The 24645-nt window shown below is 44.0% G+C and overlaps 1 protein-coding gene across 1 annotated transcript in view; it reads left to right on the top strand.

Annotated features, from left to right (window-relative positions):
- The window catches only part of LOXHD1 (lipoxygenase homology PLAT domains 1), a 77801-nt gene that overhangs the window by 224 nt on the left and 52932 nt on the right, over positions 1–24645 (top strand). Inside the window, exons 2-12 of the mRNA XM_088156251.1 lie at positions 250–442; positions 1252–1412; positions 4150–4441; positions 4861–5015; positions 6386–6519; positions 7438–7586; positions 8890–8994; positions 9717–9845; positions 15101–15282; positions 19214–19330; positions 23720–23882. Coding sequence (XP_088012377.1) covers positions 250–442; positions 1252–1412; positions 4150–4441; positions 4861–5015; positions 6386–6519; positions 7438–7586; positions 8890–8994; positions 9717–9845; positions 15101–15282; positions 19214–19330; positions 23720–23882 — 1780 coding nt within the window. The remainder of the gene's footprint in view (positions 1–249; positions 443–1251; positions 1413–4149; positions 4442–4860; positions 5016–6385; positions 6520–7437; positions 7587–8889; positions 8995–9716; positions 9846–15100; positions 15283–19213; positions 19331–23719; positions 23883–24645) is intronic.

Below are 24645 nucleotides of genomic sequence, written 5' to 3'. Positions count from 1 at the left end.
TGATGAAAGAACCTTTGACATTTACACTGGATATTAAGAGACACATTTTACATAGATTTTACACCAGTAATCTATTGCGCATGCTGGCATGTGAGGAGTGTTTTAAGTCTACATATATAAATTATTCACCTGAACAGGGGGGAAGAACACCGTGCAGGGGTGAGGGGACTGTTTTACATGACACAAACTCTGTTGTGTTGGGTTTTTCCCTGCCCCTCTGGGCTTTTTTTTTGTCTGCTTTTTCCAAAGATCAACCGAATACTGATCGGGCACGATAACGTGGGCCTGCGGTCCGGCTGGTTCCTGGCCAGTGTCCAGATCACAGTCCCAGTCCAGGGAAGGCAGTACATGTTCCCCTGCAACCGATGGCTGGACAAGGATGAGGCTGATGGCAGGGTGGAGGTGGAGGTCTACCCAAGTGAGATTTTGCCTATTGAGAAATGTAAGAGAGCACGTGCTGCTTTATAGCTAAATGTGTATTGCTCTTCAGGGCAAGGTCAAGACTGTCTTAGACACTAAAGCCAAAAAGTCACCCTTCCTATGAGCATGTATTGGTGAGGAAAGTAAAATATTCTCCTCGTGTTTTCTGAAAGATCTGGAAAAACATTACAGAGATTTTCATCTCCATTTCCTGAGACCATATGAAGAATTTACATCCTGGGCAGCACAACACAGCACAAGATGATGTGCTTCTACACTGCAATATCAGTGGGTTCTTCTTTTTCTACATTTATTTGCCCCAGTCCTTTTTTCTCTTTATGCAATGGCACATCTTCCATCCTGTCTTTATTACGCTGTTTCCTGGAAAAGAGAAGCTGTTTGATAAAGAAGTGCCAAACCCCTACTGGCCACTTGACTTTTATCAGTAAACTCCTTTTCTTTTAAGGCTACAGTTAAAATTTGCTGTCAGATCCTGAGAAAGAATGCTGTGTTTTTCCCCTGCTCTCTCTAACTCCCTCCCTTGTACTGTACTAAGATCATTCAACCACTCTATAGTTAGTACTGAAACAAAATTCCCTTTTAAGGCTCTGTTTTGCACCCCTTTGATACTGGCTAATACTTGTAAAAGGAAAACTATTAGGTTAGTCCTCAGTGAAGAGTTCTGTTATCTCACATTTAGTTTGGATAAGAGCAAATGGTCGGCTACATGGACATTTGTTAAGACAAGGTAATTTAATTTCGAGCCTGAGCCCCCGGGAATGCTGTTATCTGGGTTTCTCTGCTGATTTAATTGCTTTATTTTTGGACTAGTGATAAACTATGAGGTGTCTGTAGTCACTGGAGACGTGCGAGCCGCAGGCACCAACGCCAAAGTCTTCATGCAGATTTATGGTGAGGCTGGCAAAACGGAACTGATCACCTTGGAAAACAGATCCAACAACTTTGAAAGGGGAGCCACAGATATCTTCAAGGTATGATGAAGGCAGTCACTGCCACTTCTAAGAGGGGAAAGGAATGATCAGCCAAAGTTGAGACATCAATACAGTAACTGGCCCAACCATAACAAAAAAGAAAAAGAAGACTTTTCAAGAAAATTGCAGGTCTGGCAATATCTGTCTCTGGATACTCAGGACTGTCCTCTGTCCATAGTTTTGGAAGGTTTTTTATTTCTTTATGGGGTTTTGTGTTTTGTGGAAGGACTTACACCTTCTGAGGGGCTACTAGCAAAGGTGTCATTGAAATTTATGATTGAATACTAGTATTTCTTTATATTTACTTTCAAAAGGATCTCAAAAGGCTTTAAACTTTGGGCCTGACCACATGTTGTTATCAATTTTCATTGTGTAGCTGAGGGGAAAAAGAAAACACTTTTGTATGAGAATATAAGGAACCCCAGATTTGCCTGTGGTCACACACACCAGTAACTATGGGTAGAGATATTAGCCCTGCAGAGGTTTGCAGCTGTAATCCCTGGTAATGTGTGAATGCCTCATGGATTTTACAGTGCCTGTAACACTGTTCCAGCAGGCACTGCACAGCCCTGGCACTCCATGTGCACAGCTGAGTTCTCCAGGGTCAGGATGGTCAGAATTCAGGCTCATACTGCAGAGCCCACATCTCTTTCTGAGCACTCCAGCAGCAAAGGGAGTGTTTGGAGGGGTGAGAAACCTCCAACATAACTCAAGGGAGTGAGCCAGCACTTGGATAATCCAGCAAGATGTCCTGGGCTGGTGAGGCTGCACAGTGAGTGTGCATCACAACGTGGTCAGGCATCCTCTCCCTTTGGGACCAATGTTCTTTCCTGCCTTGTCAGCTTGGGGGTTCTGCCCACGGTTTAGGGGGACAGGAATGGCCTTAGCACATGCCCAGATGTGGGATCCAAGCAAAGACAGGATGCTCTGCCAAGACACCTCAGAGCCACATCCTCTGTACTGAAGGGGAGACCAACATCTGGACACTGAAGCAGGGAGTCCAGGTGGAAGCAGGATTTAAGGCACATCTGTCACATGTGCTCACAGCACAAGATTTGGCACAGCAGTGCCTAAGTCTTCTTATGAATTTGCAGTCCCACAGAGGTTGGATCCATCTCAGCAGTTAAGCTTGGAGGTAACTGCTGAAGCTCCCCTGAATCATCAAGACTGGGGTATCCTTCCAGCTGTTGGTGGCCAAAAGGAGGTGCCTTTTTCTACAACTTTACCAGTGTTGGACTGTTTATTTTTGAGATCAGTTCACCTCCTCCTGCCTCATTTTCTTGCTTTACCGAATGGTGTTACGGGTATTTATCCATTTTTAATGAGTTTTGGGGCATTTGAAATTACTAGTGCCTTATAAATGTTTGCTTATTTTAAACTCCCTATAATTTTAAGATTAGGTTTCTCTGATTTTGAAGGAAATAAGCTTTCTAAAATTTATGAGTAAGAGCTATTAGCCAATATCAGATTTATAATAAAGCCATATGTACAGTGTTCTGTTTACATAGCCTTGCTTATATCCTCTCTCTGATATTTATTGCCAGATTTGAAAATTATGCCCATTTCTGTGATATTTTTTATAAGCACACAAGGCAGAAGCTCCAGAGCATTAATAAACAGATCCTCTATCTCTTTCACTATATGAATGTTTACAAAAAGACACGGGCAAAAATGAGATTCTTGAGCTACATGATAATAGGAAATGCCATCAGTCATGGACAAGGCATGCAGGATGATTATAGTAAATCTAAGGGTAAAGCCATGTAAGGAAAGATACATTCCTTATGTCAAGACAGCAGGATCAATTTTACTTTTTTGATAAGCATCTTGTGTGCAATTGATTTTGTTTTAATCTACAAAACGCTTCTAGACTAAAATCTTACACGCCAAGTGCCAGATTTCAGCCTGAAGCAAATGTTTGCAAGTTTTATAACATAAACACTGCATAACAGCATAAGCAATCATCAGAAACAAGTCAATGGTTGTTGAAGGATTGCGTGGAGTAAAATCTTCTATCCAGCTTCATTAGGTAGTAATCCGGACAGATAATCTAAACCAAGAAGGTTTTGTGTCTGCTGTGCTGACTGGAGGGATGTAAATCTTCTTACTGATCAGCCTTCTGCCACTGGAGCACTGTAACCACTGATGACTGCATCCTCTCTGCTCACCAGCAAAGTGAGAAAACACTTCTCTAATTTTCCAGATGAGAAGGAAGGAGAAGGGCACTCCAAACCCACAGCCTGTGTCAGAGATCGGGTTATAGGAGTTAACTGCCTTTTCACTGCACCATTATTGCTTCTTGCTGGGTTCATATCCTGTGCTGACTATGAAAGGCATCTTATTATTAATTTTCAAAATGCCTCATACACTGAGAATCTGTAAAAACCTGGTGTGATATTATCATATATTCATCCCTAGTGGCAACACAGAGACAACACAGGTAAGGAGAGCAATGTGGAAGTAAGGAGCCCAATATATATGGATTTAGCTCCTCTCCTCACCATAACTGCTCTGAATGTCTTCAGCTTAATCCGTTCAGATGAGATTTGGTAATGAAAAGCATGAAAGAGTAAAGCAGGAAGGAAAAAATAAACATAAACTCACATTAAGAAATCGCTCTTATCCTTGCTTAGATATTTTGTGTGATAGAGGCCATGCTTCTCATTTCTAAGAATGAGCTTTACGAAATTAAGATTGTCTTCTATCCCCCTGGGTGCTGACTTTCCCCTGGTGGCAGAGAGAGGCTGCAGATGTTGGCAAGATCTACAAAATTCGGATAGGCCACGACGGGACAGGCATTGGGGATGGCTGGTTCCTGGAAAGCGTCACGCTGAAGCGCCTGGCCGCAAAAAAGAAGGAGCCTGAAAAAAAGAAGAAAAAGAAGTCTGATGAGGAGAATGAGGAGGAGACCAAGGAGGAAGAAGGGATGGATGTCTATACGTTTGTGGCACATCGCTGGCTGGCCAAGGATGAAGGGGATAAGGAACTCGTGGTGGAGCTGGTGCCTGATGGAGAATCTGACCTGGAGGGTAAATACCAGAGGGAATGTATGTGTGTGTGTGTGTGTGTGTGTGTTATCAGGCTGGGGAGGAAGAGGATGGTGGGTAAACTAAGCATGAAAACTAAACAGAGCATGGAGAAGAAAACCTGAAACTGCAATATCCTAAAGGACATCTATAGGATTCATCAAAGGTCGTCTGGGGCACTTGGATCAAGAGTCCCAGAGGTTACCACTGTGCCTGAGAGCTTAGCAAGATGTAACTTGTTATGGTCAAGGAGAGGGGCTGGAGGAAGACAGAGCTGCTCGTGTTTTAGGATAGATGCCAACAAACTCCAGGCCAACTCTTTCTGTGCTGGCATTTCAGGGTTTCCACGGTGAGCCACAGGATTGATGAAATATGGCCATTTCTGGGGTCCTTCACACCTGCCTTTGTAATTTCACTTGCAGAAAATACGTATGAAGTCCACGTTCTCACTGGGACTGTGTGGGGGGCTGGGACAGATGCTAATGTCTTCTTGAGCATCTATGGCGTGGAAAGAGGAGACACGGGTGAGCGCCAGCTGAAAAGGTCAAATAACCTCAACAAGTTTGAGAAAGGACAGGTAATGCATGAACTCCACTCACTCAAGCGAGGAGGAGGCTGGCAGGGCTCTCTCAGTCGACGTGCTGGCCATTCAATACAGCTTCTCCTCACTTCTTTCAAACGTGCTTCATTTCTGAAATGTAGTATGTAAAGCAAAGTGCCTCAAAACATTTTCCAGGGGAGAGTCATTTGAGTAATAAGCTGAACACCAATTCCATGTTGGAGCTGCTTTCTGCGTCTGCTTCCTGCAAGCATTCTGGTAATAATGCTTCCTTTCAGGAATGCTTAAAACTTACAAACTTCAAATTAATATTGGAGGGTATTTTTGAGGCAGTTCAAGCATGTAGATATTTAGATGCAAATACTTTTCTAAATATTCTGCCCAACCAGCCAGGGAATAAAAGCAATACTACACAGTAGTGCTGTAATTACGTTATAATCCAATCCAATTAAAGATCATCTCTTGTATGTTGAGTATTTGCTATAAAAAGTTTATGAACAAGTAACAAGCTACTGTTATAGCCAGGAGTTTTTCAAGGAATAATTCAGAAGAACAAAAAATGATAGAAACAAAAAGCAGCTGTGGAAAACTTGCAACCACAAAAAAAAAGAGCCCTAAGGTTGTTAAATAAGCTGTTAGCTGTGATTTATGAGCTTGGCACTGGTGAAACTGCAACCTGCACATGGTTCTTCATTCAGTGGGAAGAGCTCCAAGCTGCAAATGTAATGCTCCTTACTCTTGGGAGTACAAACCCAAAGTCTACCAACATATTAATCACATTAAAATGTTTAAACTGTTATGATAACAAGGACCATCCTGTCACACTAATACGGTTAATAAATTATCCTCTTGGTTGTGGTAAATGACAAAAGGAGGAAATTCTGAAATGTTTGAAATAAAGCATATGGGTTGTATTTCGGGGATATCCCGTGCAGAGACAGGAGATGGGCTCAGTGATCCTCGTGGATCCCTTCCAGTTCTGGATATTCTAAGATTCTAGACAGAGGTGTGCAGGAGAATTTCCATGGGGTCAGTATGGTTCCTGCCTGGTTCCACATTCAATCTGTGGGAAAATACTAAGCCTGAAAGGAATGATATTTAGCAGAGAGGAGTTAAACTTACAGGAAGCCGAAAATGGGATGAGGTAAAGAGGGGAGTGAAGGGCTGAGCAGCTCCAAGGCTATTACTGCTTTGTAGGAGCCAAACACGAGTGTTAATGGGAGACCCCAGAGCTCTGTAGTTATTTTTGTACACCCACACAAAGAGTACAGAGAGAACTTACAAATAGCTATTTTTTTAATGGTGAAAAAGATTACCCTTGGCCATTTACTGCCTTTCTTTCCTTCTTTCTTGGAAACACAGCCATTTGCCTGTTGCCTCCTGTGCAGGTAGACGTGTTCACCATCAAAGCCATTGACCTGGGCGAGCTGAAGAAGCTGCGGATCCGCCACGATAACTCTGGTGCTAGCCCCAGCTGGTTCCTGGAGAGGGTAGAGATTGTTGACCTCAAAGAGAGCACCACGTGAGGAGCCTGCTGTGCCCATTTTGTGTGGTCAGGAGAGGGGCCACGTCCTCAGGGGCCTGCAGAGCTGTGGGGATGCAGAGGAGATGATGCAGGGCATCGTTGGAGGTCCTCACCAGCTCGCAGGGAATGGGCATCCTTTGGGAGCCTTGTGGCTACTGTGCCATGACACAAAATGTGGGGCCATTCTGGGGTACCTGTGCAGGGTTTTTGCTCTCCCAGCACCTCTGTAGTTTGGGAACCAGCAGTGTTTGGATGGGAACCTCAGCTTTTTTGTTTCTCCTGGGATGGGGTCATCCCACTATCCTGGAGCAGAGCATTTCCCTTCTATTCCATTCCCCTTCATTTTTTCCTTTGAAAGTCTCTGAGCTCACATTTTGTTTGCCTTTTGAACTTAATGCAAAGGTCTGGGCCAAAAGCAAGTTCTCATCTAAGCAAACTCTCATGATTTCCACAGACAGCTGGGTGAGCAAAGAAGGGGCTGTTCAAAACTTAAAATATGGGCTTGCTTTTGAGCTGGAACTTGCTGGAAATCACACGCTTAATAGCTGCACAATGCTCTGATGGGTGGGACCACTCTAAAGGACAAGATGGGTCCAGTCTTCATAAACATAAAATGCCCGGGAGACAGGAGGTTCCTTCAAGTTACTGAACTCTTTCTGGGAGTGAAATTAAAATGAATCAACCATGTGAGGCTGGCAGCCCAGAAACAGCACTCAGTAGTATGTGCTCCCTAACCTATTTATGGATTTAGCTCCCGCAACACCAGATCTCGAGGATGGAAACAGATGTACTGCTCAGCTTTGAGTAATCTTCTTGTTTCATTTTTTTTTTGTTCTTCAAGTAGCCTCTGATCTGTGCTTGTTTATGTTATTAAAGCCTGTGAAGCCCTGTGTGAGCACTGCTGTCATTTTGTAGGTATTACTTCCCGTGCCAGCGGTGGTTGGCAGTCGAGGAAGACGACGGTCAGGTTGCCAGGGAGCTGGTCCCAGTGGATGAAGCATTTGTAAAGAAAGATTCAGAAAACGATGGCCAGTCTCCTGCAACTTTGGGCCTGGAGCAGAAAGGTGGAATATATATGTTGGCCCTGTATATCTTCCAGTGTGGGGTTGGAAGGGAACCAGGTTGTTAAGTGCTGTTGAGGGCATTAGCAGTTAGCAGTAGCAGTTACTCACTGGGCTGTGAGTAATTTTGCCCCAGAATGAAATTTTCAGGTATGAATGAAGTGTCAAGTGTGTGCCAGACTCTGAGGAGTGGGCCCTCCTCATTTTTAGTTGATTTAATAATCTTGCAAGATTGGACCCAAGGTGACTGATCTAGGAAGATGGGTAATATGTTCAGTCATAATTTTTGAACTGAAATGCATATTGGTTGCTGATATCTAAGGAATAAAGCTCATTTATTTCACATCATGGACTGAAATGGTTAAATGTTCCAACATGAAACTGAGCAGAGAGAAAATACACCCAGAGAAAGAGAAGGGACCTAAATTTATCTCACTTTCCATCTTGCTGCTTGTACCAGTTGTCTTTGGAAGTAACTTTGCCTCACTTGTAAATAAATTTTCAGGGTAACCACAGAGAAGTGACGCACTCCTGGGTCTGATCCTGCAAGGTGCTGAATGCCCAACACTTTCACTGGTTTCATAACCAGTGAAAGGTTTTAAACTCTCCCTTATTTCCCCCTCAGATGTTTTTGAATGCATGAATAATATCTGCAAGCTGTGTAGTCAAAATGTTTATCCCTTTGGTTCCGAAGGATGTGCTGGTTAACCAACATCTTGGAAATATATGTCCAGCTAGGGAGGAAATATTCAATTTTGGAAATCTTGAGTAGCAGCTGACTGAAGACCGTATTAGACTTTTCCATTAGATTTTTTATGAGCTAACTGCACTTTCTAGATGATGTGCAGTAGAAACATCCCTACTGATGCTGTTCTGAAAGGTGTGTTTGTGAATATGGACTGTGTATGTCAGTGTACACACTTTCTGCTATGTGTTACATGCATGCGTATTATTTGATGCTAATGAAATAAAGGGGGGTATGTGGATTTTTAAAATTAAATATTACAGTCAGAGGCAGCTTTGAGGAGGGTTAGAGAGCTTCCCAGGAAGCAAATGGGAAGGCTTGAGCACGTTTCTTGTCTGTAGATATGCAAGCAATGTTCTGAGTGACTGGAGCAGTAGAAGATTCTGGGACCAGATATCTCAGCTCTCCTCAAGGGCTACCAGAGCATAGGACAGGAATTAAAGATCACAGCATGGCTATGATCAAACAAAACTCAAACCAAGCACACATTTATGCAAGGAAAAGTAGAGTTAACTCCTGGTCAGACCTCACACTCTTACATTAAGATATTTTATCTGGCAGCTAAATCAACGACATACACTGTGAAAGTGAAAACAGGGGACAAGAAGAATGCTGGGACAGATGCCAACGTTTTCATCATACTATATGGAAGTAAAGATGATACAGGTATGGCTTCAAATGTTGGAAAAGGTATCAACTCCCTGTCTGATACCTGAAAAGACAGGTCATGGTTTCTTTTCATTTCCTTAACACCCATTTCTCACTCCTTTTAGTGCAACTTCATGTTCTCGCAGTCGGTGCACACATCGTGGTAACTTGGAGCACAGCACCAGCTGCTGTAAATCACTGCCAAACTTTGCGATGCTGATTTGCACCAGCTGCTGGTCTAAAGGTTTTAATTTCAATTATAGAAACAGCACAGTTGACTGGGACTACATTATTGAGTAGTGAATGCACTGGATGATTTGCTTTCCTCAGCAATGAATCAGCATGCTGCTGAAACCCAACCCTCCTCTGCCTCTTTGAGTGGCCCAGAAGTATTTAATCAGCTGATGAGCAAATCCTCTTGGAAGCAGCTGAGCCGTGTGTGCAGTGGCTAGGGTGCCTGTGAGAGTGACAGGGAACTGATGGGTAGCACTGATTTCTTTAGCTGCCAGCACAGCACGACAGCATCGTCCCTGTTGCGCTGCCAGAGGATCATTCAAGGGAGGAATTCTGTATATTTTGGGTGTTGATACAGACTTGGGCTCAGAGGGAGGGACAAAGCTCAGATCTTTGAGATGAAAAGCCAATTTTTGCATTTTAGCCACTTCCCTCGTTCCACTGTTGACATTCCCAGAGGATTTGTTTCACATGCTGAACAATGTCCTTTTGCATCGCCACAACAGGGATAGTCAGCCTAAAGGCCTCAAAGATTAACAAGAACAAATTTGAGCGTGGGAAGGTAGATGAGTTTACAGTGGAGTCTGTGGACATTGGAGACCTGAAAAAAATCAAGATAGGCCATGACAATAAAGGTAAGATAATCTGCTTTGTAATGCAGTGTTTCTAGTGCACTGGGAGCATTGCTGTATAAAATAACCTGCCTCCAAGACCCCAAACGTAATTTACCTTTTGGTGACAGATCCTTGCTGTCACTTTGGCTGTTGCTGCTACTATCTTTGCTGCTGATTCCATTCCCATGTGACATTAGGAGCTCAGTGGTGTCAGCTTGCAGGTAGCTTTGCATCCACTCCCTCTGCAAGAGTCTTTATAGTTCTATGGCCACATCTTTAGAGAGATTTCACAGATATCACCAAGCCCCATGTTTGTTTTTATTGCATGGGACACACAGGCTTGTCTCACTTCTTTATCAAGTTTTTGGTAGTATTTTGATCATCAAGTCTTGGCTGCTTTTTAGACAGAATTCTGTGTGTCTGCTACAAGGGAGGCAGTGGGGCTATGCACGGATCTCTTCCCCTATGGGTCGTTAAAAGACAGGTTTGTTGATAACTGCTCTGTATTATTACAGAGGCCAATTGATAACAGCGATGCAGTAATTAGCATTTCCAAGTGCACATCTTTAGCCTGACACTTATAGAAATGTGAAGCTTTTTACCTCAATCCTGGGCAATTGCATCCAATGATCTTTACGCCGTATATTCTACATTCCTTTTGGCAAAAGACAGAAAGATTTATTTCTTGGAGCTCTGGAGTGCAGTGATTCATTTGCTGTTGTCTGCAGAGGCTTCATGGGTTATTCACTGTTATCTCTGCACCACAGGTAATTCAACTGGCTGGTTCCTGGAATGGGTGGAGATTGATGCCCCATCCTTGGGACAGTGCCTCAAGTTCCCTTGTGGCCGCTGGCTGGATAAATCGGAGGATGATGGAGCCATTGAGAGAATTATCTTCCCTGCAGAACTGCAGACAGTAGAGTACATCCCATGTGAGCAGAATGCCATTTCCCCAGCATACACCCATCATTACAGAAGATAAAGTCTCACTATCTCATGCAGTTTTATAGGTTTTGCCTCTCCCTTGAGCTGGCTTTGGAAAATTTATAAGTAGGTCACATGCCAGCTATTCATATTACTACAAGAAGGTTCCACTGGGTGCTCTAGATTAACATTTACTGCATTTGCCAAATCAGAGAATCATTAGAAGTCACGTGGATGTGAATGATTGTCTATTTCTTCCCATTTCCCCATCCCCTCCAAGTCCTCTGCTCATTCCAAGCTGTATTCCTTGTCTCCAGTTTCCCTTTGATCTTGCTCCATTCTAATATTGCCATTTCTGTTGCCAAAGCAGACACTCTGGTCTTGCTTCCAAGTCTTAGTTCTGCCAGTGCCTTTGGCATTGCACACTCATCTCTTGCTGAAAGACCCTCTCCCAGAGTTTCTTTAATGTGATGCTTTTCTAGAAGTGTTGTACCAGTCTGCCTCTTTTAATGTTCTCCAATTTTTCTTCCTCTTCTCTCCCCTCCAAATTAATGTTTTGGGTAAACATTATCTCAATTCAGCTCCTTCTGAGTGCAAGTTCTAGTCTGTTATGGCAGCTCAAACTCTTTAGTTCTGGAAACTTATTTTCTTGATTGCAGAGGATCAGATAACATGATTTTCCTGAAATAAATGAAATATTTTGCTTACTTTGCAGCCCTCTCCCTTCTCATGCTCCCCTCTCCTAAGCATCTTTGGCAGTGTGCAGAGTACAGCCCTAGGACTGTATTTCACTTGTCCCTCTCTGATCTGCTTCTTTTCAAGTGATGGATAAATTTTGCTCACCATTTAGGTACTGTCAGAACCACCTTTCCCTCACTTTGGGTTGGATGCCACAGTGATGAGGGATGAGGTCTGACACCTGGGAGATGATTTCCTGACAGGTTCTTCCTTGGTCATTTGTAAGAAGAGCTAAAAAATTTCACACTGAGGCTGTCTTCCCTCTCATCTTATCCCCAGTGTGTGCATTGAAGGCATCAAAAGCCTTAGTGCCTGAAGTTTTTTATTTAGATATCAAAATTTAGAGCTGCCCCAACTCCCTTTATTTGCCTTGGTTTCCTTCCTCACAAGTAGTTGTGGGAATAACTACATGGAAAGCCATCAGCTGTTTTGCCTTCTTTTTTATTATGAAGACAGTGGTTGAAGGTCCCTCCCACGTCCAGATCCCTGTACCCTGCAGTCTGTAAGCTGAAATAATTTCTTCTCTGAGGATCTGCCACTGCCATGTCTTTGTGCTTCACCCATTCTTTAACCAAGGCATTTCAATTTCTGGTGTCTAACTTCCTTTATCCAAACTCTCTGGAGCAGAATAAAGGATTCTCATTGCTCGCTTCTGCACTTTTGTCAGTCCAATGGGAGAAAAAGTAGATTCACAGAATTGAAAGGGGCTTTAAAGTCCATCCAGTTCCACCTCCTGTGATGGGCAGGGACACCTTCCACTATCCCAGACTGCTCCAAACCCCAATGTCCAACCTGGCCTTGGACACTTCCAGGGATCCAGGGGCATCCACAGCTGCTCTGGGCACCCTGTGCCAGGGCCTGCCCACCCTCCCAGCCAGCAATTCCTTCCCAAGATCCCATCCAGCCCTGCCCTCTGGCACTGGAAGCCATTGCCTGTGTGCTGTCCCTGCCTGCCTTGTCCCCAGTCCCTCTGCAACTCTCCTGGAGCCCCTTCAGGCCCTGGCAGGGGCTCTGAGCTCTCCCTGGAGCCTTCTCTTGTGCAGGTGAGCAGCCCCAGCTGTGCCAGGCTGGCTCCAGAGCAGAGGGGCTCCAGCCCTGCAGCATCTCCGTGGCCTCCTCTGGGCTGGCTCCAGCAGCTCCAGGTCCTCTTTAAGTTGGGGATCCCAGAGCTGGATATGTTATTCCATGTCTTTGTGTCTGAAAAAATAGATTGTTTAATAGAAACAGTGATACCTTTTATAGGAGTGAATATAACCCAGAGACTCAATATATGCTTCTCTTCTGTTTTTCCATGTTATCCTGTCCAACATAAATTTGATGGAGAAGTTGACTATGTAATTTATTAATAGCTCTGAATATTTTAATGATGTAGGAGCTTCTGGCATGCCGTGCCTTTGAGCACACAGATTGTGTTATCCTGATTTTTGTCAGCAGTCCACATCCAGCCTTTGGAAGCAGTCAGGCCTCTCTGGCAAACAGTTTGCACCAGGCCCACTGTCAGCTTAGGCTTTTTCACCATTTGAACCATCCCCACTGTGCTGTTTACTACATTCTGGTTTCCTAACAATTAACCTGTGGGTTTCAGTTTGCCAGAGGTAACTAAACCGGCTTGATTTGTTTTGTGATGACTCGTGCCAGAATTGTTTCACGGTGAAAACATGTCATCCACAGTCCAATTAAAATCATCCCTGTGGGGATGGAGCTTTAAAAGTGCCATGTAAATGAAATGGGCATCTGACAGCAGAAAGTTGTGCTGTTGGTGACCTTGTTAGGGCGCTGCTTTGCTGATTCAGTTCTAAGCTGATGTTAATATTCAAGCAACAAGAGCAAGTGCTACGGCCTTCAGCAGAGAGGATAATTTTTAATTCATAACACATAGTATGTGATTTCTTTTCATTTTTGGTATCCCGGATTTTTTCCCCCCCTCTTCTTACATTCTGGATAAATTATTCCAGTTTATTTGCAGCACAGCAGAGAGGATTTCACTGGGCTGGGCAGGGAGAGTATTGAGTATCTCCAGGCTGACTCCCTGTAGAAGAAAACTTCATCTGTGGCCTCCTGAGAGCTGTATTTAGAGAGCCTGAGCTTTTAATGAATGATTAGTCTCTTATACGGATAATCAGAGTTACTCCAACAGTAATAGAGGTGGTGCTGGGAGCATTTTCCCTGCCCTAACAGAGATGATGAGTCTGAAACACAGTGCAAGCTGCTGTAATGTAAAGACCAAAAACTACTGAAGATGTGGCAGAGTAGGAGGAGGAGAATGACAAGCAACTGAGAAGATTGTAGCGGAGGATTGGAAAGGATGGAATTTTTTAGGGATGTATGGGAGAGGGATGGCCAGGAGCAGATGGTGACAGTGGCTGAATCCTGGTGTTGAAGGCTCTGCTTATGGGTAGTGGGACTGAGGGAAAGTGTCTCCCTTGAGGCAGGAGGTGTCCCTGCAGCTGTTCAGTGATGCCCAGGTCTTACCTGGTGTTTTGATTTCAGAAAGAATTCAAAGGAGTTTGGGACAGGATGCAGTTTGCCAGATGGCACACCTGACAACCCATGTGCTCATGGCAGTGGAGTGTCTAAATTGCCATCATGGCTAATTGGTCATTCAGAGGATGGATTTGGGGAGTGATTCAGCTAATCCCAAGGAAAATGCCTTCATCCCTTGATTAAGTGTTTCTTCAGACTGCACTGACTTTCTTGATTACATCTGGAGATGTATACACTTCTCTGATGAGCAGGCATCTGAACCTATGTTTCTTGCTCTGTGAGCTAAACACCACCTCACCTTGAAAACTGAGGATATATTCAGAAAATCCATAGCAGAGCCAGGAACAGAGCCCCTGTTCCCATATTCCTGGGTCAGCCTTATTCCTGGGCAAGTCTGAGTCATAATCCAGCAGGACTCAGGACTGAGAAGCTGTGAAGATAGAATAGAACAAAAAGAGGCATCAGATTTTGGGGTCATGGGGCATTCTGGAGAAACCACAGGAAAAGAATAGGGGAGTATTTATGGTATTGGACATTACTGTTCAGCATTCACCATGGGTATAAGTTGTAATTTAACCTGTTTGACTCAGTGTTTCAGGGGAGGTGGTACCAAGTGAAAAATGGAACAGAGGAATTATTAACTTCCTTGTGATGGATTTTTCTCATATGTTTAGTAATGGAAATATTAGGACTTTTTGATCAATAAGACTACCTTGAATATTTTTCACTGCCTCCAGTTGTCTTAACTTCATCCATCTTCTTAAATGCTCAAAAATTTGTGAATTCATGTTTTGCTTTGACTCTTGAGAAATTGAAATAAATCTTGTTTCAGTAACTTTGGATGGCAGGTTTGAATGTCATATGATTAACCTAAAAACTCATTGCATGAACACATATCAAGGTCAATTTGCCTTACAAAGGAAAGGAATTTCGGTATGAAAAGAAATTCCTTTGGATTCTCATAGGACTGACCAACTTGATAATTTAACTGACCACAAGTGTATGATTGCTTCTTTCATTGTTGAGATTTATAACTTTTTTTTTTCATTAATTCTTTTCTTAGGAGCATTGTTATGCTGGCTCCTAACTCCTTTTGGCTTGTTTGTGTTTTCTGTCATTTTCTAAACCAGTTGTTCCTTACGAGATCACAGTGTACACCAGTGATATTTTTGGAGCTGGCACGGATGCAGATGTCTTCATTGTTCTTTATGGAAGTGATGGGATTTGCACTCAGCAAAAATCCCTGTGCCTCAACAAGAGAGAGCAAAGGATGTATTTTGAAAGGAATTCGGTGAATCAATTCATTGTGGAGGTAAGATGGAAGCGTGGGGAGCATGTCAGGAATAGACACCCTCAGTCCTCTCTGTGCTTGTACTGTGAAACCACCAGGCTTATTCAGTCAACAGAAAGTGCTTCAATGCCTGAGACGAGACGAGTCTTGGAAAGATGTGGGAGGTCACAAAATATGACAAAAAATTTGGTAAAGCTGGCCTTTTACCAAAAGAGGAAGGTCAGGTCAGCCCCTGCTCCTCCCTCCTCCTCACCTCCATTGGATCAAGGATGTGTTTCCAGGCTCGGGAGGGGACACAGTTCGTTTCCAAAATGACAATGAGAGTGGAAATCTTGACCAGGATGTGCCACCACTGCTCTGCTCCTCACTGGTCTCACCCACCTCAGTCACTGCTGCCCTGCTCTGGGCTGGGGCAGCCCCACCTCGAGTGCTGAGGGCACTTTTGGGTGCCACAATATAAAAAGAGATATGAAGACGTTAGAGAGTGTCCCAAAGAGGCCACGAGGAGGGAGATGAGGAGAAGCTGTGTGAGGATCAGCTGAGGGCACCTGGTCTGTTCAGCTGGAGGAGACTGAGGGGAGATTTCATCACGATTCCATCTTCCTCATGAGGAGGAGGGGAGAGGCAGACACTGATCTCTGCACTCTCATGAGCAGACAGGACTTGAGGAAACTGCATGAAGGGCAGGTCTAGGTGGGATATCAGGGAAAGGTTCTTTCCCCAGAGGGTTCAGGCACTGCCCAGGGAATTCTCCAGGGAATGGGCACGGCCCCGAGGCTGCCAGAGCTCCAGGAGAGTTTGGACACTGCTCCCAAGGATGCACAGGGTGGGATGGTTGGGGTGTCTGGGCAGGGACAGGAGCTGGACTCTGATCCTTGTGGGTCCCTTCCAGCTCAGGGTGTTCTGTGATTCTCCTGCAGTTTGCAATACTTAGAAAATGCTTTTTATTCTGCATCCACAGGCAGAGAAAACATTTCTCTCCTGTAGACAATGTGATTTTTGAATACCCAGACTAACTTTTTGAAAGATCTTAACAAGTATTTCCTGAAGTGTTTGCACAACTGTATGCAAATAGTAAACCAGTGCACATCAAAGAGTGAGCTCATTTACATCCACAGAATTAAGCAATTCCTATTCGCAGTATATTCTTATTGCTGAGAATTTGTAAGAGGCAAAAAATACAGGCAGACCTGCTCTAGCTTATCCTGTTGATGCTGCTTCATGCCCTCCCTTCCTGGCTGCAGCACCAATGCTGACTTCATAGAGGACCTTACAGCTTCTCTCTGTTTTGACTCTGATTTGCTTTTGTAATTGAAGGGAAATTTTAAACCAATTCTTTTTACAAGTTGAAATACTTGCAGCCCACATTGTTGTTATATGTCATGAATCATAAAATAAATCCCCAGTGTGATTCCTTTAAAACAAAGAATAAGACTTATTTCGGTGGAGTTTCCACACAATTTTTCATAGTAGAGGTTGCATTAATCCACAGGTATAAATCTTGAACCGAGTGTTCTGGTTAAGTCTTTATTGCATAAGATTTATTTCAATTTTGGTGGAATCTGAAACATCAGTACTCTTCTTAGATTAAGTGAGAGAAAATGCAGTGTGTTCTACCGATTTATAACATCATATTAACCTGTCCCCAATCTTCATTCTCACTTCACCAGTTCCTCTTTCTGCAGGAGATGGGAACAAAGCAGAATATATTTTTCTTTCACCTGCATGTGTAGAGCCATAATTTGGAGTTCAACAGACCTTAAAAACTATTTGGGGGTTTCAGAAAACACATACTGGGAATTGTCTGTTTGCTTTGTGATTTTACCTGCCTCTATCATTTTGTGTTTTGCAAAAGAGGCACAGAAGATTAGAGACTGCTCTTGGCTGTGCTTCCAAGTGATGATTTGCTGGAGATGCCTACAACAGAGTAAAACCCACTTCTTCTTTAACATGGATCTTGACTGCTCAAGCATCATTTTATTGCTGTGTATTGATTAAAAGTCTCATTGAAAGATGAGTATTTGGACAGGACAAAAGTGGAAAAATAATTTTTCCCTAATGTACACTTGTGTGCATGTGTGTGAGTTTTAGAAATGAGTTTGGATCGTTTAATTATTTTGCAGTGAATCTTGTGCTGTCTAAACTCAGAGCAGGGCTGATGGAGCCAAACCCAGTTTATTCAGAGTGGGGATTCCTTGGGTACTGCAGTCTTGCTGACTTATGGAGCCTTCTGAAACTACTGCTGTCTTTGCTTCTGTATGGCTGAGCAGAGAAGGGAGTAGTCTCCAGTGATGCAAATTGATATGCTCCATTTTCTCACATTTTCCGAGAAAATAAGACTCCAAGGACAGTTCAGTGTTCTACATGCAAAGGTTTGAAGCCAGCCTTGGGTGTTTGAAGGCCAGCTATACAAAAGTTTGCACTGGAATAACCAAAAGCTAATGCTTTGGAGAAAATTTCAGTTTTTTCCAGTTCAAGTCTTTGAAAGGGAAGTGAATTAAAAGTAATGCACTAGTAACAAATTAATTAATAAGGTGAGGCATAAAACCCCAGTATCAGCTTCATAATACAGTCATCCTGTTGGCTATCTCAGAATGGCATTGGGATTTTGTGGCAGAAGAGGAGAGATAATATAAAATGCTGGGCTGTTTGTATAGTACTTTGACCTCAAAGTTATTCTTCCAGTGTTAAGAGAGTGCACACAAGTGTTTGAAAAAGCAAGTGATTTTAAAAGCGCAATTTAGGATGCAGCTGCATTGCAGTTTCCTAGAGTAAAAGAATCAATTTGGTCGGGAAAGACCTCTGAGATCATGGAGGACTGTGTCCTCCTCCTGTCCCTGTTCCCTGGGATAAGATCCCAAATCCCCCCGGCTGTCCCCTCCTGTCAGGGAGTTGTGCAGAGCCACAAGGTCCCCCCTGAGCCTCCTTTTCTCCAGGCTGAGCCCCTTTCCAGCTCCCTCAGCCTCTCCTGGGGCTCCAGCCCCTTCCCCAGCTCCGTTCCCTGCCCTGGACACGCTCCAGCCCTTCCATGTCCTTCTAGAATTGAGGGATCCAGAACTGGACACAGCACTCAAGGTTCTGCCTCCACAGTGCCAAGTACAGGGAAAATTTCCGAACATTTGCCTTCATTGCCACTCATGCAGACAGGCCTGAGATGCAGGATTATGTTGTGCAACCAGACCTGTCTCATGTGGTGGATAATTTGTGCAGAGAAAGGTTCTCTCAATTTCGGAGTGGAAGTTCAGGGAAAACTTTTAGCCAAAATGTAAATTAGGGCATAACTCCAGAGGAGGCCACGGAGATGCTGCAGGGCTGGAGCCCCTCTGCTCTGGAGCCAGCCTGGCACAGCTGGGGCTGCTCACCTGCACAAGAGAAGGCTCCAGGGAGAGCTCAGAGCCCCTGCCAGGGCCTGAAGTGGGCTTATATAAAAGAGGGTGAGGGACCTTTTATAAAGGCAGATAGTGACAGAACAAGAGGCAATAGTATTAAACTGCCAGAGGCCAGGGTTAGAAGAGATATTGGGAAGGAATTCTTCCCTGTGAGGCTGATGAGGCCCTGGCACAGGTTTTTCAGAGAAGCTTTGGCACAGGAAAACCCTTCGATCCCTGGAAAGGTTCAAGGCAAGTCTTGGAGCCCCCTGGTCTAGTGGAAGGTGTCCCTGCCCATGGCAGGAAGGTGGAACTGGATGATCTTTATGGTCCCTTTGAGCCAATACCATTCTAAGATTTTATTTTATGATTCTACAATTGACACCAGCACTAACATTTTCTCCCCTAGGACTTCAAAGAGCCTGAAATGGAATATGAAATAAGGTAAAGAAGTGGTGTCTCAAAAGTCACCAGCTGCTCGTGCCATAATATTTCGCTTTTAAAATTTTTTTTTCGTTTTCTGTTTGTTTGGTTTTGGTGTTGCTTGTTGGTGCTTGTTTCTTTGTTTGTTTGTTTTTCTGTAGCTGGAGGATGTTGGTGACATCATTGAAAAGATTCGCATAGGACACAAGGGTGGAGGGCTGAACTCGGGGTGGCACTTGGACCGTGTGACCATTCGGAGGCTGCTGCCAAACGGGAAGGTAGGCTGTGAATCCCAGCACATCCCCAGGAGCTGCCACTCCCATCTCCCAGATTGCATCTCCTGTGTACAAAGTGTGATTAACAGTGAAAAACGACTCCCTGAAGAGCAGTGCGCACTAAACGAACTTGCTGGAGCCTGGGGATCTGGGGACAGCAAACGTGTGTTATCGTGTTTTGTTCTTCAAATGTTGATGATAAGGCTCTGCAATAATTGCTTTTTTAAAGCTTCGTGTTCTCGTGTGTAGTGCTGTTTTGAGGGATCACGGGGAAGGAAGTGGAAAGTGGGTGTATTATTTTAAAATAAAAAAGTATTGTTGCCAAACACGGCCAAGAAACAATTTCATCAGTCCCTTAATCCTGGAAGAATTAATGCAAGGAGCCAGTACAATTAAGACAAGTAAAATACCTGTCAGTGCAACTCCCTGGTTTCTCATGGTAACAAAGTTAGATGACAGGATTTTTTGGTGTTAATGTGAACAAGATTAACACAGTACAGACAGATTGGTCACCTTGATCCTGTCCATGTAAGAAAGTGTTCCTCAGCCCTGCTTTCAGATGCTGGCTATAGCAACAGGGATGAATCTGGCTGTGGAGATGTTCAAAAGAAAATCACTTCTTTAGGGCCAGTCCAGAATTGGAGCAGTAGCTGCATTGGGGAAGACCTGGATTCTTTCCCCTTATTCCAAAGGGATGGCAGCTTTTATCTCCCCTCAGGTGACTTCTAATACCAAGAACTAAACCAATTTATTCAGTCATGGTGAACCCACTTCTCATCTTGCTCCCTCCTTCAAAATTTACAGGCTGTGCTTTATTCTCTTTGCTACACAATCCACTCACAGGTCTTCCTTGAACCCTCCTCACCACAGAATCACGGAGTTGTTTAGGTTGAAAAAGAACTCCAAGATCATCAGGTCCAACCCTTCCCCCAGCACTGCCCAGGCCACCACTGACCTCTGTCCCCAAATGCCACATCCACATGGCTTTTAAATCTCTCCAGGGATGGGGACTTCTCTACTGCCCTAGGCAGCTGTGCAAAGGCTGGACAACCCTTTCTGGGAATAAATTTTTCCCAATATCCAGTCTAAATCTAAATCTTCCTTGGTGCACCTTGAGGCTGTTTCCTCTCCTCCTGTCCCTTGTTCCCTGGGAGCAGACCCTGACTCCAGCTGGCTCCAACCTCCTGTCAGGGAGTTGAGTGAGAAAGTCCCCCCTCATCTCCCTTTTCCATCCTCATGAACAAGCTTCTTCACAAGCCCATACCCTTGGATTGTTCCTCATTATTATTTTGCCAGTCTGACATTGCCAGACTCTCAGTGCATTGCCTAACCCTTGCCTAGCTTCGTTAAGTCAATAAACAGGTATATATTGTTTTCAGAGGTATTGTTATTGGTCACAGGCTGGAGAAGATGGAGAGGGGGATGCCCAGATGTGAGGAAACCAAGGGAAAAGGGATTCCTGGGCTGCCTCTTTCTACACTGAGCACTTTGGGAAGTGCCTGAGGGCTCTGTCCTGGGTGCTCTTCAGTTTGCCAAGAGAGGGTCTCGGGGCTGCACCCCCTCCTCAGTCATTGCAGCAGCTTTGAAGGGCAGGTGGTGAGAAACCTGAAGGTGGAGGAAGGGAGGAAAGCCCTGAACGACTTGGGAACGGAGAGATTTACAATTCTGCTGATCTTTTGATTATGGCATGGGAAAAAAGAAGAAAGCAGAGCGCTGCATGATGCCGCTGATCAGCCGCAGGATATTATGACCTGCCACAGGATAGCAATATGCTGCCAGCGCTTCTAAAAGCTGTGCTACCTGATTAGACTGCTAAGATGTGTCGAGATGTATCTGTAGAGCTGCAAAAGAAAAATGAGGTCAGTAACTTTTCAGGTTAAATTGAAAGCACTTGGGTAGGAAACTAGGATTGTTGCGTGCTGAAAAAACCATCTTGGCATGCCAGTTATATTTGATAATTATATTTCATTTGTTACAACTTGGAGAAGGGAAAAGCACTGACTTTTAGCACACTGTCATGCCCTGCTTCTAGCTTAGAGCCAGACTCAGATTCTAATGACATAAATTCTGTTCAGGGCTGCAAGAGGATTTTACTGTTGGTAATATAAATCAGTGTACTTTACATCACTTAAATATTAACACAATCACTAACAGGGAAACCCCAATAAAAACTGTGGCAATGGCATGGTGATTATCAATAATGACACAATTAACTCTTGCAGTAAGTGCACATTATGCCCCACTGTGCTGTCACTCCAGTCCCTAGATATCTCGTTACCAATTAAACAGTGTTTGCATCAATGACACATGCAGCCAGCAGTATGAATGCTCAGGAGCTGATGAAAGCTTCAGTGAGAAACGTGGCTGAAGTGGGATCTCTATCAGGAAGAGAGAGTTTCAGCACTGAAAAAGAGGGGGAAAGCCCCCTCTTCCCAGCCTGCAGGTGTGGAGATAAGCACTGTTCATGGGCTCGGAATACAGTGAGATAATGCAGGTTAAGTCATCAGACAGCCAGTGCAGGAACGAGGAGGCAGGAATTATTAGGTGCTGTATTCTGCTTGTATAGCACAAATAACACTTGAAAGTAAAAGATGTGAAATCACCTGAAGTGCTGCACCATTTTGTCCTCATGGAGTTAAACATCTCTATCTGGAGTTAAACAGCAGCGCTGCAGGGAGCAGCAGAGGGGAGGAGAATTGGTGTTTCATTAACAGCAGAAGACCTGGGCTGTGTGTACTCAAAGTGTGATTCTGCTGCAGACTCCAAACAGTCACACCCGCCCCTTGGAGGGGTTCTGCTCCCACAGAGCAGCTTCCCTGGGATCTTTGTGTGGTGGCACAGTGACCTGTTCGTTCCAGGTTAGCTGTGATCAGAGTGCACCTCTGCTCTTGGGTGCACAAGCTATTCCTCCCCAGTGATGGTGTCAGGGAGGGCAGCACCTGCAGTTCCAGGCAGTACAGCACTGTAATACACAGTGACAGCAATGCTCAAGATTGCTGCAGTGAGATCTATTCCTTTCCCTGACCATATATTAATATTTTAGTATTTAAATAATAAAAGTCTTGAAGAAAAGGCTCTGAGTTGGCTTGAGAAGTAATCACAGCAGAGTAATTAAGGTGGAAATTATTCATAAAGGGTGTCTACAAGAGAGCTAGAGAAGGACTTCTCACAAGGGATGGAGGGACAGGAAAAGGGGGAATGGCTTCACATTGACAGGGTATTAGATATTAGAAATAAATTCTTGACTGTGAGGGTGGGCAGGCCCTGGCACAGGTTTCCCAGAGCAGCTGTGGCTGCCCCTGGATCCCTGGCAGTGTCCAAGGCCAGGTTGGACAGGGCTTAAAGCAACCTTGGACAGTGGAAGATGTCCCTGCGGATGGAAGGGGCTTGGAACCAGGTGATCTTTAGGATCCCCTCCAACCCAAATCCTTCTAGGATTTTGTTAACATCCACTGGTATGTTATATGGGAAAGTGTTGCCACACACTATGCTGGAAAGTTCAGGGTAAGAGATAAATGATGAGCTTGTCAGTAAAGAAAAGGCCTTTTATTTTTTTCTGTATTTATTTACTGTGAGATTAAAAGATTAAAACTAACTTCCATTTTTTTTCTTCTGTTCAGACTTGTGGCCTCTGTATCTTGCACGGTGGCTCATGCTCCTCTCTTCATGGAGTCATAGCCTGGGGTGCCCAGCATGCAGAAAGCTGCCTGCATCTTACCATCTTGGAGGCCTTATGGGAGTCTGTTCTTAATGAATAGTCTGGGATTAATTTTGTTTACCAAGTGGAAAGCACATGTTCTATTGTTTTTGTCTGTTTGATGATATAAATCATATTTGTTTCCACCAAAGTGAAGTCAAAACAAAAGATCAAAAATTAAATCAGCATTTTTCTCCTCTTATTGCATGTATGGGAATTGCCTGGAACCCAGCTTGAGTCACAGAATTATAGGCGAAATCATGAAGTATTGAGCTCAGAAAAAAAAAAAAAAAGCCCTACTGGCTTCAAAGAAAATGCTGCCTGAATAAGGGTTGAAGAGGAATTGCAGAGTCTCAATAAAGCACAGCTTCAGCAGGAATGGTGCAGTCCTGATTAGGAATTTACAAGCTTTAATACTGGGAAGGGCAGAGATGTACTGGGTCATACAGCCATTCTCACACACCCACTGGGAATCCTGTTTTCTGCATGTTGAGTGCATATTCTGAGACTCCTCAGATGTCCTCTTTCTGGAGAAATTACATTTCTGTGTACTATTTTAGGTCTGCCTCTATGCACACACGCACACATACATGAGCTGAAAATCCTTGCCTGCATGTCAGAGTATTTTCAAAGGGGAAATGCTAGTATGTGTTTGTGATATTTTGAAGAGATTTCCTCTTCCATGTGTACTTCAGGGCTCAGAAACTGTCACATTTCCATGTGAAAGATGGCTTGCAAAGTCTGAAGACGATGGTGAGACTGTCAGAGAACTGGTGCCATCTGATATTTTCACTGAGAAGCTCATGAAGGATGGGACACTCAAGCAGATTGAGGAAGAAGTTGAAGACCCTTTAGAAGGTAATAGAGTCCTAGGAGTAGGTAGGGATGATTTGACTGGTTTTCTGGAACAAAACATTCGGATGTGTGGTTCAGACACATTCATGCTGGTTCACTTCTCTTTCCCTTCCTGTTCTCCGGCCTCTCTCACACCTGGAGCACTTCTGTGCAATAATATCATTATTTTCCTGTGGGACTTTTAAGAATTTGTCACAGACACCCTTCCACACCCGTCATTTCCATGACTCCTCTGATGCCTAACAAAATTCTTACATCTCATATTCCAAGCTTTGTTAACCTCTTCACTCATTTGCCCAAATTCTCCTGTGCTATGCACTCTACCTCTTCCTTTCCTATCCTAGGAGCCTCATTAATGCTCCTCTTTCCTCCCGAAGTTGTTTTGCCTGCTGCCCTTCACGTACAAATGCACAGCCTTTAGAAACCTGGGTCATTGCAGCCACCTTCACCTCATTAAGGTGCCTCTCAAGAGGAGAAAAAATTCCTACTCAATTCTGAGTTTATCTTATAAAGGGATTGTGTTCAGTGTTTGGCCTTACTGCTAGGTGAAGCAAGTGAAAAAAACATGAAATTTCACCCCTAAAGTCATTGTTTCCTTGTATACCTAGCTGTTTGTACCTCTTTCTCCTCTAGAAAATAATCTCCTTTTCTCACCCAGAGCTCATTAAGTCCTTGAGAGAGGTCATGAACTTCCTCATCCTAAGCAGAGCAAAAGGAATTCAGCTGCCATTTTAATTCTTGACTCTTGCATCTGGCAACAAGATGA

This window comes from Sturnus vulgaris, chromosome Z (genome assembly GCF_052056855.1).
Source record: "Sturnus vulgaris isolate bStuVul1 chromosome Z, bStuVul1.hap1, whole genome shotgun sequence".
Classification (NCBI taxonomy): Eukaryota; Metazoa; Chordata; class Aves; order Passeriformes; family Sturnidae; genus Sturnus; species Sturnus vulgaris.
The sequence above is the reverse complement of the archived record's forward strand: the minus strand, read 5'-3'. Positions and strand labels throughout refer to the sequence as shown.